The 13,809-nt window shown below is 46.0% G+C and overlaps 4 protein-coding genes across 4 annotated transcripts; all 4 read left to right on the forward strand.

Moving 5' to 3' along the window:
• Nucleotides 1-627: 627 nt before the first annotated feature.
• LOC120678065 (exocyst complex component SEC15B-like) lies at nt 628-2,592 on the forward strand. The gene is made up of 2 exons (XM_039959224.1): nt 628-645; nt 2,215-2,592. Exons 1-2 carry the CDS (start codon nt 628-630, stop codon nt 2,590-2,592), a joined length of 396 nt encoding a protein of 131 aa, XP_039815158.1.
• On the forward strand, nt 2,545-3,659 carry LOC120678066. The gene is made up of 2 exons (XM_039959226.1): nt 2,545-2,687; nt 2,855-3,659. The coding sequence occupies exons 1-2, from the start codon at nt 2,680-2,682 to the stop codon at nt 3,657-3,659; spliced, it is 813 nt and encodes a 270-aa protein (XP_039815160.1). The 5' UTR covers nt 2,545-2,679.
• A 425-nt stretch (nt 3,660-4,084) lies between these two features.
• LOC120679686 lies at nt 4,085-5,877 on the forward strand. Its single transcript, XM_039961336.1, has 3 exons — nt 4,085-4,803; nt 4,892-5,010; nt 5,131-5,877. The coding sequence occupies exons 1-3, from the start codon at nt 4,146-4,148 to the stop codon at nt 5,662-5,664; spliced, it is 1,311 nt and encodes a 436-aa protein (XP_039817270.1). The 5' UTR covers nt 4,085-4,145; the 3' UTR covers nt 5,665-5,877.
• A 2,032-nt stretch (nt 5,878-7,909) lies between these two features.
• Nucleotides 7,910-12,206, forward strand: LOC120679341 (protein SAR DEFICIENT 1-like). Its single transcript, XM_039960910.1, has 8 exons — nt 7,910-7,960; nt 8,125-8,261; nt 8,962-9,037; nt 10,280-10,335; nt 10,545-11,056; nt 11,238-11,398; nt 11,493-11,681; nt 11,773-12,206. The coding sequence occupies exons 2-8, from the start codon at nt 8,146-8,148 to the stop codon at nt 12,088-12,090; spliced, it is 1,428 nt and encodes a 475-aa protein (XP_039816844.1). The 5' UTR covers nt 7,910-7,960; nt 8,125-8,145; the 3' UTR covers nt 12,091-12,206.
• Nucleotides 12,207-13,809: the final 1,603 nt, after the last annotated feature.

Genomic DNA, 13,809 nt, shown 5'->3' on the forward strand with positions numbered 1-13,809 from the left:
TATTTTACTAGCATAGACACACGTGCGACACACACGTAGCTTAAAAAACCTAATTAGCTTTTAATTCAAAAAATACATTGAATTATAGATTAATTAAACTAATACTTAAATTAAATCCAAAAACCATGTTCCATGATAGATGTCGGTGCTATCTCGAGGTCCAATTATGGTAAAATTTCTATGATAGGCTAATCATTATATGCTTGAGCTGTAGTAAAAATTTCATGTTCATTGGATCATGTATGTTTGAGCAACTGAAGACTTTGATACAACTTTGAATTAAACTCCTAAATCTATACTCAGGCATGCATAATTCAATGAGCATGAAATTTTTACTATAGCCAATCATATAATGATTACATCAACATAAAAATTTCATCATAAATGGACAACAGAAAATGTAGCTATGAGTTAATTACAAAAAATATATATCTAAAAGTAATTAAAAACAACTTTTACTAAATTATATATTATATTATATGTTTACTACATAGATTTACTCACGTGGAGTCCAACAAAATTGTATTTTTTTATTTTATGATTTTTTGTGATTTACTAAGATTTTTCAAAATTTCATCCAAAATAAACATAAAAGAAAAGGAGGAAAAGCACTAAGAGAAACCAGCCATGGAGGACATGTGTCCGGTATTGCGACATCGAGGAGCACAAATAGCCAGTTTTTGAGTCCAGGATGAAAACATGGACTTGGCTCATTTTCCAGGGAGGTAAAAAGAACTTTTTTTCCCATTCTATAACCTTAGGTTTTTTCGCGAGATGAATCTATTAAGTTTAATTTGTCTATGATTAGCCTATGAAGCTACAATACACATGTGCTAATTATAGATTAATTAGGCATAATAGATTAAGCCCATGTTTATGCAGTTAGTTTTATAATTATTTTATATTTAATCTTCCTAATTAAGCATCAAAATATTCGATGTAACATTGCTTAAAATAAGATCATGAAACCAAGCACTCCCTAAATAAAATGTGCCTCTTACAATAAGATCAACCCTGCTATATATAAGCAAGAAGATGAATAGTAGATACCTTGACACATTGGATGATACCTTGTCCTTAGATATCTTTAGCATGCAAGGGGTCCCAACTATTTGTTACCAGCAAGAAAGTACTTCATCCACATTTTACTACACATCCCGCAAATTAATTAAATAACTTAAGCTTACTAACAGATTAATTAACTTAAGCTTACTATCAAATGACTGAAATGATGATTATCCGCTGTAAATATAATCTTCAAGTCATCTCGTGGATGCTGTGAGACTGTCTATTAAGATTCATGACACCATATTTTCATTGACCCAACGGTGATATCACAGCAGAATCACGCAGCTGATTTATTTTAAACAAATTGGCAAGCGGTTACGTATCCCTGTCTCCGGAGGCTATTCCTAAAAATTCAAGCTAAACAACTAGCTAGCTACTCCCTCAACAACTATAAAATTCATCATTATTATTGCAAGTGCTCCATCACTGCCGTGTTAATTCAACACGGCGTGGGAGCTTGGCGCAGAAGATCCACGCGCGGGCGGCCTTGGCTGCCTGTGCGCGGGCCTTCCCTTGCCGCCTCCTCTCCTCCCATCTTCCACCGCACGGTGCGGCGGTGCGGCGAGTGTATAGCGGCGGTGTGTAGCGAGAGAGTATTTTTCTTTCTTTTTTTAAACCAGCACCGTGATGACGTTCCCATCACTGTCCACGTAAAACCAATGGCGATAGCAAAATCTATGCACCTACAAAAAGCGCCAAAAATGACTAATAATTTGTGATGGAGGGAGTAGTTATTACCTCTGTTCTTAAGGCGTCGCCTAGGCGACGCCTAGGCGACAAGGCGCGATTGGCAACCTGGGCGTCTGCTTCGCCTTGGTCGACTGCGTATGGCGTCCGCCTTGCGCCGAAGGCGTCGTCTAGGCGTCCATAGGCGTCTCCTGGGAGTCCAATTGGATGAGGGGGGGGGTGCCATACGTGAGGCCCCAGGCGGGAAAGAGGGGAGGCGCGCGGGAGACCAAGTGGCGGGAGGAAATCGAGCCAGCGGCGGGAAATCGAGCGGGAACCGAGGGCGGCGCGGGAAATAGAGGCCGGCCGCTTGCAATCGACACAATTTGGGAGGGAAACAAAGAGAGCTGACCTGTGGATAGGGAGGGAAGAGAAGAGGGCGGCGCCTGGAGCTGACCGTCCGCCTGCGCCCCGTCCGAGGCGGACCTCGCGCAGCTCTCCGCCGCCATCGCGGCTGGGGAGGACCTGGGCCCCTTCGTGCGCCGGGCGTTCGCGTGCGGCCGCCCCGAGCCGCTGCTCGCCTCGCTCAGTGCCGCGGTGCGGGACCGGGAGGCCGAGATCGAGGAGCTCTGCCGCGCCCACTTCCACTACTTCATCCGCGCCGTCGACGACCTCCGCTCCCTCCTCGCCGATGCCGACGCGCTCAAGCGCTCCCTCTCGGCGTCCCACTCCGCGCTCCTGTCCTCGGCGGCCCCGCTGCTCGCCTCGCTCGAGTCCTTCCTCGCCAAACGCTCGCTCGCGGGGAACCTCTCCTCCGCCCTCGCCTCCTCCCGCCGCTGCGTACGGCTGCCCCTCTGATCTGTGGAGAGTGACGTCCACCGGGATTTCTCTGCTGCTCGCCTGGTCCCCGACGGCCCTGCTGGTCCACGACGCGAGCCCTCTCCTATGGCTAGGTAATTTCCAGTGCCCTACTGCCCTCTTCTTTGCTCTATTCTTAAGGCAGCACAAAGCAACATCACATGCTCTGTTCTTAAGGCAGTACTTTGTGCTGTGCTAGCTCTAGCTAATCAATAAACAAAGTACTGCCGATTAGCTTTTTAAAGTTCTATTTACACTGCAGCCATCAAGCTAACAACACAATGGAGAGTCCAGCTTCTGTGGCAGCAGAGTATGATCCCAAGACTGATCCAAAACGAAGACCAGCAAAGTCAAATGATCCGGGCTGGGAGTATGGGTACTGGGCAGACCCTAAGGATCGAGATAAGGTGACATGTAAGCTATGTGACAAGAAGGTTCCAGGTGGAATTAAAAGGTTTAAGCAACATCTAGCTGGTGGCTTTGGAGATGTGGTTAACTGTCCAGAATCAAGCCCTGCATTAAAGAAAAAGATGAAAGACTACTTGGATGCAAACAAGAGGAGGAGACCATTGTTCCTAGGGGAGGAGGAGAATGCTGAGGAAGTACAGGAAGAAGAAGATGTGGTGGAGGTGGGACAAGAAGCGGCAAATTCAGGGACTGCTGCCCAGTCCCAAGTCGCTAGTGTGGCAAGTTCTGGGGCTGCTGCCCAGTCCCAAGTCAAGGTGCCAAGTTCTGGGACTGCAGCCAAAAGAAGGCAATCAACACTTCAATTCAAGGCTGCACCTGCTAGCAAAGCAAAGGCAAATCCAAATGACACCAAGAAGTCAGTTAAGGCTATGTTTAGAAGGACTCCCGAAGAGATAGTTGATGAAAGGCGTTCAGGAAGGTTCCAAAAGACAATTCAAAACTGCATGAGGACAGATGAGGAGAGGCATTATGTGGATGTGCAATGGGCCTTGTTTTTCTATGAGTGTGGTGTTCCATTTCATGCAGCTGCTGCAAGGCAGTTTGAGGTTGCTCTTGAGGCCACAGCACAATATGGTTCTGGGTATGAGCCTCCTTCATAGCACAAGCTTCGGGAACCATTGCTTTGGGAGTGTGTCGGCCTGACAAGTAAAATGAGGGTGGACCATGAACGAGCATGGAAGCATTATGGTTGCACACTTATGTCCGATGGTTGGACCGACATGAAGGGACGTCACTTGATCAATTTCCTTGTTAATAGCCCAGAAGGGATCTATTTCTTGGAGTCTGTTGATGCATCCGGTGAAGTACATGATGCACATATGCTAGCTGATTTGTTAGAGAAGAGGATTGAAGGAATTGGAAAAGACAAGGTGGTTTAAATTATCACGAACAATGTCGCTAACTACAAGGCAGCCGACAAGCTTCTAATGGACCGGATTCCTACCATATTTTGGAGTCCTTGTGCTGCACATTGCTTGGACTTGATGTTAGAGGACATTGGAAAAATTAAGGAATTTAAGAGGACTATTGCACGTGCTAAGGGGGTTGCCAATTTCATCTATAGGCATGGGAAAATTCTTAGTTTAATGAGGGAGAAGACAAGAGATGCTGAAATTGTGAGGCCTGGAGCCACTCGGTTTGCCACTTCATATCTTTCTTTGAAGAGCTTGCACAAGCTAATGGAAGGGGTGAAGGCTTTATTTACATGTCCAGAATGGTATGCTAGCAACCTGTCAAAAACTAAAGTTGGTGAACGTGTTTATAACACCATGCTGTCCATAGAATTTTGGAATGCAGTTGAAGATTGTCTTAGGGCTTCAGCTCCACTACTTATTGTGCTAAGGGCTGCTGATGGTGATGAGAAGCCAGCAATGCCCGAGGTTGCTGCACTAATGACTGAAGCAAAAGAGCAGATCAAGAAAAGCTTTGGCACTCAGAACAAGAAAGGGCTGCTCAAGAAAATCTTGGACATTATCGAGCGATGTTGGTTGAAGCAAATGGACCATCCATTATATGAGGCTGCACTCTATTTGAACCCAGAAAAATTGTTTCCTCTCATAAATGCTGATCAAGATGAAACTGTTGGGCAGCTAAGGGCCTGTTTCCTTAAAGTGCTTCGGAGAATGGTATCAGATGGCGTTCTTCGAAACAAGATAAATGATCAAGCCATGGACTATCAATGTAAAAGAGGAGAAGCCTTTTCAGATGAAATGGCTATAGAAAACATCGAATCAAAGAGCCCTCGTAAGTGCTGTCCATTTCATCAACTTATTATAGATTTTTGTGTGCTGCTGTCCATTTATGTGTTCTCCGCTTGTATTTGTCATTCTAGTTGATTGGTGGAGTTCCTATGGTGGCCTTGCAATTGACTTACAAAGGTTTGCTAGGCGTGTTGTTGGTCTATGTGCTTCATCATCCGGCTGTGAGCGAAATTGGAGTACCTTTGAACATGTGAGTCATTGACATACATTTTGTTACTTGCCTACCCCAACTTGCTTGGGATTAAAAGGCTTTGTTGTTGATGTGTTCTTTTCAGCAAGACAATTACTAATCCATTTTGTTCTTTTCTAGATGCATACAAAGAAAAGGAATCGATTGCTGCACAAGAGATTGAATGCAATAGTCTTTATTTCATACAACCGCAAGATGAAAACTAGGTTTCAGATGCTGCGTCAGAAGAAGAAAAACATTGATCCTTTGGTTATTTCAGATTTGGCTTGGGACAATGAATGGGCAGATTCGTTGCATGAACCCCCCCAAGGTCGTCGTGGTTCTGATTTAGGTGATGGTCTCACATGGGAGCTTGTTGATGGAGCAACTGGTGCTTCTCAATCACTCCAAGGTCGCTGTTTTCCAAGGAGAGCTCACAGAAACAGCCGTGGTGATCCAATTGTCTACAAGCGTGGTAGAAGTAGAACTGCTACTATTGATGAAGAAGATGAGATTGATGACCAGGAGGAGGAACACCTCGGTTCAGACAATGTAGAGAGGGAACAAGATGAGGATGATGATGCAAATGTGACCGACAATGAGGACTCTCCTACCAATGTTGCTGCAGAAACGACAAATGATGCTCCCACCAATGAGTTCGATGATGGCTATTGAGAGATGAGATCCGAGAGATGGGAGTTGAGAGATTTTAGACTTACAGCATGCTGCTTTTGTGCACTACTTATATTGTCTTATTTAATGTGGAGTACTAGAGTCTGAAATTGTGGACTAGAACTACTATTAATTATGTCCACCAGGCTCTAAACTTATGGGCTGATGTACTGAACTAATGATGTTAGTTATGCACTTATGCCGTGTGATTGTATTGCTGTGTTGTGTGTTCATGCATTCCTGTTGACAGAGTCCAGTTTTTGCACTTAATTTCTTTTGTTAGTCTTGCTGATTGATTCATTGCTCATTATTTGTGTAGCTTGCTAATTGGGAGAAGAGAATGGATGGAAAGAGCAGCAGCAAGGGGAGAATGGGTGCTACAACAGCTCAACAAAGGTATGTATGTGTGCTACTAAATTATGTTGTCATAGTATTCTAACATATGTCTATGGCGTCGCCTCGCCACGCGCCTTACGCGCCTAGGCGTCCTTAGAGGGGTGGGATCGCCACAGACGCCTCACGCCTTAAGAACAGAGGTTATTACCATTAAGTAAGTACGTCCGTGTTATGCAGTGGTCACATTGTATTGACAGCGATAGGTCGTTTTCTTGGTGTTTACTCATGCCAAGGAGATTGATTAAACAAGTGTAGTTAGTTACGCACTCGAAGGACAATGTTATAGCGTCGTACATAAGAGGTTTTTTTTAAAGATGGTATATGAGGTTATGGACACTTGTACATGGAAATATATAGACAGTCCATATGGAAATAATCAGGTTTCATATATGTAGCCAGGTAACATCTGTGAGCGCCGAGCTATTCTATTCAGACTAGCCGGGCCGGGAGACCGTACCTCTCGGTTTCAACGCTGCGTTCGTGAACAGGTGGTCTACTCAAGTCTCTGATACATAGATTATATATGCTTTCTACGGTCCTCATGGAATTTCTAACAATGCACTAGCAACATTATATTGTTAACGATAATAAAGAACATTCTGTAAAAATTTTTAAAGCTACCTGTATATATATATATATACAATTCCTGTTTGGAAATATTATTAATGATGCATTCTATGTTTGCGGTCAAAGTTTTCAAATTATGACGGCCCCGTATCCAGTTTAAATATGCTCTCGCTTACTGAAACCAAGCTTTACAGTATAGTACTACATTATTAATGTATAAGGCAACAAATTTAGCTTACGGGAACATTGGAAGAATAAGCTGTCAGAAAGAGACCAATTATTATTAAGATACATCAACAACCAAAGGGTTCACTCTCTGACGAACTGTCACAAGCTTTCTATCTAGTCGAAGTGTGAGGTGCTTTCAGTTGAGAAGGTGCATAGAAAATAGCAGGAAGCTAGGTGGTTGCAGAGAGTTACATTAGCAAAGAAATTAGCTAGTCCCTTTCAGCCGATCCAGCAAGGCAGCAAGCCACATATATAATAATATAGGTGGTCATAAGGAAAGGCAAGAAAGAGACTGACATTTCGATGTAACCTAGATAGCCATCCAGGAGGCATCCACTATATATCGTCCATGCACACAATTATGACGTAAACTCCTGGTACTTGATGGGCGGCTTCCAAGCAAGCAAGACGTGCCTACGTTCCTGTCCCAGCTGGTGCATGGTTACTTCGCTGTTGTACAAGGAACGGCCAGTGAATGTTGTGCTGCCCAGCAGCCCAGGCAACCAAGATGGGATTGTTTCCGAGCAAAAACCCAGCAAGACTTCGCTGCCCCGGCCGGTCGTGGTCTGGTCACGTACGAACACGCACGACCGACTCTGGAAAAGTGCCCAATTTCTGACGAACGCAGTCGTCGTACGTGCCCAATTTCTGGAAGGTGCCTCACGCGCGCACCGATCTGCCGGTCCCACCTGGCAGTGCCGTTGCATGTTCCATCACCTTTTTGACAAAAAAACGTCTCACCGTCCTCTGCTGCATGCATTGTCCTCCGTCCGATCGATCATGCGGCAGGCAGTGCAAGCCGGCCAGCCAGTGCGAGCGAGGAAACGAAGCGAAGCATACAATGCCGTGAACTTACGCACGGCGTGACGCCGGCTTCCGACCGCCTTCCCGGAGCCTGCCTCGAACGTTCTCCTGCCATTTCTTTTCTATCGATCGGATCGGCGGCCGGAACGGAACATCTACTGCAATTCCCCTCCCAGCCAGTCATACGAAGCCACTGCGTGCTGCCTATATATAGCTGGTGTGACGGCAAAGTTGCTTTCGAGCGCGTACATGCCGACGTAATCTGCGTCTTAGCTAGCAAGCTCGTCACAGGCCACTTCCGCAGGTAGGGTTATTATTAACAGTCTTCCTCGATATCTCCTCACGCATCATCTTGAGCGCACAAATACCCTGATCATCAATCATTCACATCGTCTTCTTCTTGATTTATTTGATTCATCTGATCCTAAACTCGCTCTCGCTTGTTTTCCCTGATCTTGATTGTTCAAGCAAAAGCGCAACTGATCGAAGATGGCGGCGCGGAGGCCGCGCGGGGACGACGACGACGAGGAGGGGATCGGAGCTGATGGTCATCCGCACCGGCGTGGTTCTAGAAGGATCCGGCAACCAGCGGTTGCGTTTACCAAGTAAGTTCTCCGGTTCGATCGGTTAGATGAATCAACTTAATTCTTGCTTCGGTTGGCTCAAGTTTCTTGCAACTACTGGGCCTTCATATATATGCATATCATATCGAACTCGCACCCTAGCTAGCTGCTTGTTCTCCTTCAATTCGTTCCTTCCATTTTTAATTTTTCTTCTGTTTCGAGTTTGAAGATCTTATTAATGCATCCCCTAGCTATGCAAGAACTAATTAACGTTCATGTTGTTTGTGGTTGGAGTCAACATATATATAGTGATATACATACATAATGATCTTATAAATGTATATACCCCCTGTGCCGAGCAAAATCCCATACTGAATAAGATCCATGGAACCACGAAAAAATAATCTATTTGTTACTAATTGGAAACCTATCTACTTACCCTTTCATCATCCTTTGCTTCGTGTTGTCTTTAAGAAAATTTATCCTTTAGTTTCATTAGACGAGCATGTGAATTCAAAAATCCAAGTTCGTATATATGATAATGGGAATCAGTTTCCAAAGTTCCAAATTAAAGGAGTCTTCTTATAGGTGCCTCCATTGCACATGCATGAATTGATTTTCATGCATGTAATAAGGTGTGCCATTCATGCACCAGCTTGCTTAATTAGTTGCTTCCATCTAAAAGATTCATTTACCAGCTGGTAATTAATTCTCGTTTTGGATTTCTGTACTCGTTTTGCAGCGTCGTAAGAAGAGCCGTGGCCCAAGAAACTATTCAGCAAATAGTCCAGAATCTGGAGCCGCTTATTCGTAGAGTGGTAAGACTATGTATGGATCACACACATTTATATGTGTCAACATTTTTTGTCAATTTTATGTTTAGCATGAAATAATGGCATCAAACTTATTTCTTGATAGAGGAAATAACTTGATCGGACTACTACAAAATATACTATTGCAAACACCACATCACCGCCGGTCTGAACTGAACCAGCGGTGATACTCTATCACCACCGGGGCCCTTAATTTGAAACCGGTACCGCTAGTTTCTAATACAAACCGGTGAAGATATATAGTTTCAAATGGCATCACCGTCGGATCGTAAAATGAACCGGCGGTGTTGTGTGCATATCACCGACAGTTTGTAATTTGACCCGGCGGTGATGCCATTTGAAACCCTATATATTTCCTCCTCTCTCACTCCCTCTCATCCCCCTTCTCCCTGTCCTCCTCCCAGTTCTGATTCTTTTCTCTTCCTCTCCTCCCCTTCCTTCCCCACGTCTCCTCCTCTTCCGCCGCAGATAACCCCTCCATGGGCGTGGCCGCGCGGGGCCAAGCCGCCCTGCTGCCCCGGAGCGTGCTGGGTGGAGGCACAACACAACGAGGTGGCGATGCAGGCGTGGCACAGCGTGGACGCGATGCGGGTGTGGGGCCGTGGTGCGAGGCGGTGGCAAGGGTGCAGGCGGCGCACAGAACAAGGAGCGGCGCAGGTCTCGGCGTGGGCTCTGGGCTGCGTAGCACGCGGGGCGTGGTGACCGGGAAGCATGGAGAGGCGAGCAGAGCAGACGCAACGGCGTGGAGCTGGCGCGGTGCACCGCGACGACAGTGCGGAGCAGTGCTTGTGGAGACTATTTTTTTTCTTTCGTTTTGTTTTGTGATAGGGGTAACACAGCCAGTTCTAGAACTGGTGGCGATGATCCAAACCATCCCGGCTGGGTCTAGAACCAGCAGTAATGGCCCTCTCCATCACCGTCGAATTAAATCCAATATCCCAAAACCGCCAGTGATGACCATTTTTGGACCGGCGGTGATAGGGGACGCTGGAGTATATATAGCATGGTCTACTGATTGCCCTAAAAATGTAAATTGGTCCCGATTATTGATTAGATGCTACCATGCCAGTCGTGCCCTCGCTGTGGTCTTTACACTGTACAATAAGAACACTATTACATATATATTTTTGTCATGGGTAAACATTGATTCTTATTTCTTCTGTCGTCGTCACCACAAGCTATTGGATGCACCTCAGCTAATAACTTCATATATCATGCTATGCTTAGGTGCGTGAGGAAATTCATAACATCTTTTCTCAGAACGCTCATCACATGCCACCCAGGTATATGAAAATTCCTTTCTTTGTTTTTTTTATATGGAGTCACTGAAAGTTTCGCAGGATTCATGTCCCTGAACAAGCAAATCCAAATCTAAATTAATAAGATTTACTTAATTAATGGGGAACACAATCTATTTGTTTCTTCTCTAACTTTAGATTGTAGATATGCCTGTTATATTATGATAAGACAAAACATTATTATTCTCTATCAGATCTCTTTCTCTACGGATCCAAGAGGCTCCTGCCTTGCCTTCTCTGAAGCTAGTCTTTGCTAAGAAGCTCAACCTACCAATCTTCACAAACAACACGATTCTTGATTCTGACCATAACGCTATCGAGATCCACCTCATGGACGCAAATACCAACTGTATTATCCCACCACCAGACACTCATCTAGGTTCTTCATCAGTAAGGCTCGAAGTGCTAGTTCTGGATGGTGACTTTTGTCGCGAGGACCGGGATTGGTGGACGGCTGATCAGTTTAATGCCGCGATCGTGAAGGCTAGAGAAGGGAAGAGACCATTGCTCGTGGGTTCAGTTAATGTGCCAATGAACAATCATGGAGTGGCTGTGATTGATGATGTATCTTTCACTGACAATTCGAGCTGGATAAGGTGCCGGAGGTTTCGAATTGGTGTGAGGATCATGCCTGAGAGCCATTTTGGAGCAAGGATCCAAGAGGCAATCAGCGAGAGCTTCACCGTCAAAGATCATCGAGGCGAATGTAAGTTTGATGATGCCAACCTGTACATGTTTTCTGTATTGAAATTGTCACCAACCCGCTGTTGTATTTCCCCATCATACTTGAGTGCTGATGTTTTCATACCAATACGCAACTTACTATATAACTGCAAAAGAAGACAGTAAAATCTAACATTAAATTGAATTTCTCCATTAATTACTAGTGTACAAAAAGCATTATCCTCCGTTTCTAACTGACAACATATGGAGGCTCGAGAAAATTAGAAAGGATGGACCAATCGACAAGAAGTTGGAGTCCGAGGGCATCAGGAATGTCCAGGACTTCCTGAAGCTAAACACCATAGATCCCGATAAGCTCAGAGCTGTAAGAATTCATAGACATGATGATATTTGAGTATGCGTACAGCTGTTTGGCATGAGTTACTAAGTTTGATTCTTTTCTATATGTACTTCATCAGCTTGTCGGCATGAAAGATAAGCAATGGAGTGCAACACTAAATCATGCGAAAACATGCGAAATGGGAAATAAATGTTATGTTTTCAAGACTATAGGGTGTGACATTACCTTTAACCCTATAGGAGAGATCTTGGCAGCAAGAATTGGAGATCAGACATTCCCATTGGAAGAATTGCACCCACAGCAACGGGTAAGATAATCAAATTGATTTATGATATAATTACAAATTTGCAACCTTGACTTCAATGGATATCTTACTTATGTGTCGGACTCAAACGCAGTTCCATGTGAAGCAATTGGCCACTCAGGCATACCAGCTGTGGGATCAACTGGAGGAAGTGACAAACGAGAGTAGTTTAGGTCGCAAGCCGAGTGATAGCCAGGAGAGCATGATCAGCTCAGGGGCTCAGGACGCCAAGTATCTTGAATACACCGGAACCGCTACCTCCAGTGCAGCAGTAGCAATGTCGACCAACAGCAGCAGCACCTCTGATTCTGCCGCAGCTGCTCCAGCAAACGATGCTACTATGTTCTGGACCCCGAGTATACCATCAGATGATCACTTCGGCTGGCAGAACTCGAGCGGTTGCTGGGATTAAGTGGATTAGTCTTTGGTCACGCTGCTTATGTCCTGTTTAGAATAACCAAAGGCTTGATGTGTATGTTAAATTATACTTGGAACAGGCTGCTTGATGTATTTTCTATACTACGAGAATACAATGAACAAATAGAGCTACCTTTATAATATCTAAGAAGTCAAATTTATCCATGGTTAGTATCATCTAAGTTGCACTACTACTAAAACAGTTTCAAAGGACGGGTAAAAACATATTTTAGGGGTGAGCTTAATATCTGCCCTAGAAATAGATTTATAGGGGCGCGCGAAGGGCATGGCTTGCCTCTGGAAATGGATTTTCAAGGTGGGTCACGCGACCCGCCCCATACAGATTGAATAAAAAACAAAAATAAAGATCACCGGCATCAGCTGCTCCGAGCTGCTGCTGCTCTCCGTGCCGACACACGTGCCGTTGTTGTGTTCGCACCGTGGCACCACGCCACTCCGCGCCGCTCGTGCCCCTACCACGCGCCACACGCCAAGCTGCCCTTGTGCACCGAGCCGCCCACCATGCACCCCGCGCCATGCCATGGGCCGCACTGTGTGCCGCGCCACGCATCACGACCCCATGACACGCACCGCGGCCCCACGCCAAGCCCCTCCTGCTCCGCGACGTTGGCTGGTAGCCAAGATGTGCCGGCCCTGTGCCGAGCTGACACTGCTCTGGGTCGTGCTGTTTCATGGCCGAACTTGAGGAGGAGCCCCATGCCGCCATCACAGCTCTGAGTAGCCACGCCCCCACGCCACCATCACAGCTCCAGCCACCACGGCTCCACGCTGCCATCGGGGCTGGCACTACAAGCGAGAGGAAGGAGAGGGGACGTGGCGGTGGTGTAGAGGCTAGGGAGAAAATGTGGTGTGTGGGAGAGGAAGAGATGCGTAGAGGACCGATGAGATAAGGAAGAGAGAGGGGGCTGTGCAGTGCATGTGCTACTGCTGCCTTTGCAGAGATAAGAAAGAGAGAGAAGTACAGGCGTGCATGTGCTTCTGCTACTACTAATACAGTTTCAAAGGATGAGTAAAACCATATTTTTAGGGGCGGATTTTATACTTGCCCTGGAAATAGATTTATAGGGGCGCGTGAGGGCATGACCTGCCTCTGGAAAGAGATTTTCAGGGTGGGTGACGTCGCGACCCGCCCCATACTGATTGAATAAAAAACAAAACAAAAAAGATCACCGGCAGCTGCTGCTCCCCACACAGACACACGTGTCGCTGCTGCGTTGGCACCGTGGCACCACGCCACCCCATGCCGCTACGTGCGTCGTGCCCCTACCATGCGCCACGCCCCACAGTGTGCCGCGCCGGAGCCAAGCTGCTCTTGTGCACTGAGCCGCCACCGTGCGCCCCGCGCCATGCCGTTGGCCACACTGTGTGCCGCCCCATGCACTGCTTCTGAATTTATTCAGGGGTGGATGATGCCTTTACTCGCCCCTAAAATGGCGCCCCATTTTCAAGGGCGGGCAACACCACACCCGCTCTTGAAAATGGTATCACTTTAGCCCCCTAAAAATGCCTTTTCAGGGCCGGGTAACTGCTACAGTAACCTTGCTCCTTTTGAAGGAATGAGTTATATTTTGACCCCTCCCTGAAGAAAAGGACATTGCTACAAATTGTGTTTGTAGTAGGGGTTAGTTTGTTGGCATCTTGTCTCGAGAAAATTGTGGATAACTAAAATTGGTCAGACAATGCAATCTAACAA

Source organism: Panicum virgatum, chromosome 6N, assembly GCF_016808335.1.
Source record: "Panicum virgatum strain AP13 chromosome 6N, P.virgatum_v5, whole genome shotgun sequence".
Lineage (NCBI taxonomy): Eukaryota > Viridiplantae > Streptophyta > Magnoliopsida > Poales > Poaceae > Panicum > Panicum virgatum.